The sequence below is a fragment of the Solanum pennellii genome, chromosome 2 (genome assembly GCF_001406875.1).
Source record: "Solanum pennellii chromosome 2, SPENNV200".
NCBI classification, from domain to species: Eukaryota; Viridiplantae; Streptophyta; class Magnoliopsida; order Solanales; family Solanaceae; genus Solanum; species Solanum pennellii.
In genome coordinates, this window is record NC_028638.1 from 32783612 (window position 1) to 32788346 (window position 4735).

At 33.5% G+C, this 4735-nt stretch overlaps 1 protein-coding gene across 1 annotated transcript; it reads right to left on the bottom strand.

Annotated features, from left to right (window-relative positions):
- Positions 1-3518: 3518 nt before the first annotated feature.
- On the bottom strand, positions 3519-4520 carry LOC107011957. The gene has a single exon (XM_015211650.2). The coding sequence runs from the start codon at positions 4385-4387 to the stop codon at positions 3737-3739; it is 651 nt and encodes a 216-aa protein (XP_015067136.1). The 5' UTR covers positions 4388-4520; the 3' UTR covers positions 3519-3736.
- Between the last annotated feature and the right edge of the window lie 215 nt (positions 4521-4735).

The following is a 4735-nucleotide window of genomic DNA, read 5'->3' on the forward strand; positions in this document are numbered from 1 at the left end:
CCCAAAAAAGTGGCCAAAGCCACTGCCCACATGCATACACACACACCAACTTTTCGATCACACTTTTGAATATTGTTTTTTTTCTTTTTTCTTTTATAATTTCCATCACATCAACATGTCCACAATTAATATAAATACATCATTCATGCCTAAATCTAGCAGCACAACATACCATCCTACAAATTCGTTTGGGAGTTAATGACAAGGATATACAAAGGGGAACAACCTTAGTTTTCAAGACTTGAGAATCGTTCGAAGGAAAATACTCTTGGAGAAAGAATTCCAGAAGAGAAACCCATACCTTTTGACGTTGCTCAAGCTTGAAGTTGTTGCCTAAACTTGTCTCCAAAATCACACCATCACCTAAAGTTCCACCACCAACTCGACGGAATTCTCCCTTGCCTTAACGTTTTTGATTAACTTGCTTCCTTAGACTTTTTAGTGAGTTCTTCAAGTGCGAATTTTTTTTTCAAAGTTTCTGTTTCTTCACGTTAATTGGCAGAGAGAACAAGAGAGATTTTTTAACGTGGAGAGGTGATAAATGTGATTAGGAGAGTGTTAGCATAGATTTAGGAGTCTTAATTCAAGACTTAGTCAAAATAGGATTTAATTAAATTAATGCAAATCTGATTTATTTTAATTAATACGTGAAAGGACCATTATGCCCTTAAAATTTCAGATCTTTAAATAATAATTAAATCACCTTAAGTATTTATCTATTCGATTCTTTTAGGATTTGTACATCAGGATTGGACACAGGATCACCAACAGTGGCTAACTCATCTGAAAGGGACTGAATATTGAAGATATTCAGTGATGGAGCTAGATTCTTTAGTGACACGGGAAAACTAATCAAGCAAACTAAAGACCGGAGTTTGAGACTTGTTCACATAAGTGGTATGAAAAGCATTCCAAGCTAATTTAGCCGAGTCAACGATAGCAAGAATAGAAGCAATGTGGGTTCGATAGAGGTCATAAGGGCATCTTGGATGAGTTTATCTTGGCGGAACCAAGGTAAGAAGGCAGCATTAGGAGATATGTTCCTATCAAAGGATCTCATGCGATTGGGAGCCGGAGTGGTCTCATCAGTATGGCCAAAGAGGTAGTACCCATACATAAGCATGGATAATTTGGCTTTTCAGGTGGCGAAGTTGTGACCACCGCTTAGTTTAATGGGTAGTTTGGAAGTAGGATTGAACTGAATGATTATGTTACTACCGATTGTGTTATCAACATTGATAATTGTTGGATTATTATTGTTGTTCCCATTGGAATTGGTCATTGTTGCTGATTTGTGTTAGGAGAAGGAAGGAAAAAAGTTGGATCGTTCTAGTTAGAGTGTTGAAAGCCCTGATATCATATAAAGATTAGGTATAAGTTGAAAGACGATAATTTATTAATGAAGACAGTAAGTTGCTTAAATAAAATTGTAGCGGAAAGCCTCTTAGACGAACTAAAGTAGTAGAATCTAACTAGACAATAACTACTTAAACTTAATCCTAAATAAACAGGGATGAGAACTGCTCAAACTTTATACGACTACACGTAATGTTCCAATAGGACCTCATGGTTTGAACTGTCCCAACTTAAAGAGTCTCGGTGCCATGGTGCGCGAGCAGAAAGGGCAAAAGCAAGGAGAAGGTATAGGCACATCACAGTTGGGTACCGTAGGACTATATGGAGGTGTCAAGAAGTAACTTGTTCAACCCGATGACAATGGAAATCATTACATAAACCTCAGCATCAATAACAAGACTGCTCATGCAATGATGGACTGTACCAACTCATAATTTTATGACCGAGGCTGGAGCGAAGAGACTATAGTTGAAGCTCGCTACTACTAACTCGCTCATGCATTAAGACTATAAATGTCGAAGCTCAAAGTTCTCTACAATAAAAATTTTCCTAGCAACTTTTTGTATTTTCTATTTTATTCTCTTAGCTTTTTCTAGAGTGTTAGGTTGACATGACATAGTAAAATTGTGAGCAACAGGTGCAATATGAGCAAATTGTCAAGTATCATATGTGTTTATAGTAAAAAGACTAATTCTGTTCCAAAGCTTCGTTTCATTCCAGCAACAGTAATCTATGGTTCTACGTGACCATAGATTGAGCTCACATACATTCTATTGGTTGTGTGTTATTCAATGTACAAAACAAATCAGCCAGGAGGTGGTGGGAGTGAATATAGAGATGAGGTGTGTATTTGAGAGTAGAGAACACCATTAATGTAGAATGAATGACACTTGTAAAATTTATCTTCTTATTTACAATTAAAATATTATGTTTCTCATTTTAAAAAACATTATCTTCCTAGAAAAAAAATATATATGATTCGTAATGGCTTGTTCCAAAAAACGCATACTACTTAGCAATAATTAAGCTCCACCTTCTGTGTATTAATTATTGCATTCATGTCCCACACACCTTGTTCACTTTAGTGGCAATTATTTGAAATGGTCATTTAACTATTTAAGTAGCTTCATTACAAAATAATCTACGTCATATAATACTAGCTAAACATTTCAAGATAAAGACATGTTTAAGCTAATTTCTTTTAAGGAATTAATATTTGATAATTAAAAAATAGGAATGAGCAAAATTTCATCAAATGCAAGCTTTTTATCGTTATTTTCTCAATATGAAATTGGGATCTTCTATAATAAATATAAAAATATAAAAAATCATTTGATTAGGACATTTTAACAATATACTCCTATATCATACGTCATGACTCATAATTTATGTTAGCTTTTCTATTGGGTTATTATTATTATTTGACATTTGACAAGTGATAGTCGATCAATCAATTTTATAGATAATTATCTTCTTTTTCCTTTTCTATTTCCTTTTGTTGTAATATATATGGTGTACAATTTTTTCCAAAATTAGATAAAAAGAATGATATTTTTAGATATAGCTCTAAAGTTAGTACTTCACATTTAGTTCTTAATAAGAGTATTTGTAATTATATAAATAATTATAATTTATTTTAAATTCATAATTTTCAAAGATATTTTATTTTATAAAAATCATAATTATTCAAATTGTGTCATCTAAATTGAGACAAGGATAATAATTTTTGTGGGGTGGACAGGCCTATGAATTGGTGAACAATAACGAAAAGATAAAAAGAAAGTTTTTTGATATAATTGAAATCCTACACACACCTAATATATATGATGTTACAATTACCAAACTGTATTTCCAATATGCAATTATATATCTTTTGTACTTTAATCTATTCTTTATTTCCTTTTCCATTTCTTTCCTACAACACTAGGACTGTCCACAAACCAATATGAAAGTGGGAGTCATTGGTGATATGGTATAAATTCTTATCTAAATATTCTATTCAATTTATTTATCTGACTTTAATTTAATACATATTTTTAAAAAAAGGAGAATTAAATTTTTTGTAATTTTAAACTAAAAACATACTCAAATATTATTTAATCATGTGATTCTAAACATATTTTTGAAAAAAAAAAGACATTATTTTAATGAAATTTAAAGAATAAAAAAACAAAACAAATTATTAAAATATATAGAGAAGGAAAACATCAAATCATATAATTGGGCTCAATCACAGCCTGGTTGACTCACTGAAACTATATTCATTCGGCTTGAATCATTGCCCAAAAACAAAAAAATAAAAATAAAAATTACACTAATGATAAATAATTATATATATATATATATATATATATATATCAACAACTATTGATGAATCGACTTAGCCATCGAACCCGGTCTGGCTCCACACTGCATCTCGAACTCGACTCATGTCCCTACCCTTTAATGTCCTTCCCACGCCTTCAAACATCGAATCAGTTGTTGATTTTCGAGATCTACCATATCCACGAGCCAAATACTCATGTGGTGGAATCATATCCAACTCATGATCATCAGCACCGTCGTCCGAGTCATGAAATGACTCAACCGAGTCAACTCGATATATCTTTGACCAATCAGGAACATTCACAGGTGCCGAAGATGCCATGTGTCGCCCACGTGGAGACTGCGCTGCCAGGCTGTCTTGTCCACGAAATTGATGAATGATCCGAGATGATGACGTGGCTTTACCTGCATCATCATCAAAAGCCAATGACAAGCCATCGCCGCCGCTGCCGCCTCCAGCTTGGCATCGGCGGCTGCTCCTAAAACTTCGGACATCACTCTCTGCGGTCGCGCGTGAATTACAAGCGCCGTTCATTAAATGATCATCGTCGCCGCCGTCAGCGTTGACCATTTCATCAACGGTTGACCAAACATCATCTTCTCCAAATTCCGATGTTTCGTTGACTGTTTGATTTCCATTATTGTAACTGTAACTTCCTAAATACCTTTCACTCATACTGATGGTCAGTTTTCGACCTTTCGCCATTTAATTAACTTACGAAAATACTTTATTTTTCTTTAATTAACTGTCGGTTACCGGAATCTTGATTTTCCGGCGATCCCAGAAAAAAATTATAAATAAAAAATGAGTTTTTAGCTCAAAAGGGTAGACTCAGCTTCTAAGGCTGGTGTTGTATATATAAGATGTGATAGGGAGAGGGCAAAATTTAATTTGCATTTCATGTGAATTTGGAGTTCATTTTGCAATCGTCATTATCATCATTTCATAAATATTAAGAGTAGATGTATTGAATCAAAATCATCCTCAACTAGTAAACATGGCCGCTCTTTGTGCAATTTATAAAAAAATAAAATTAAAATCATGATTTTAAAA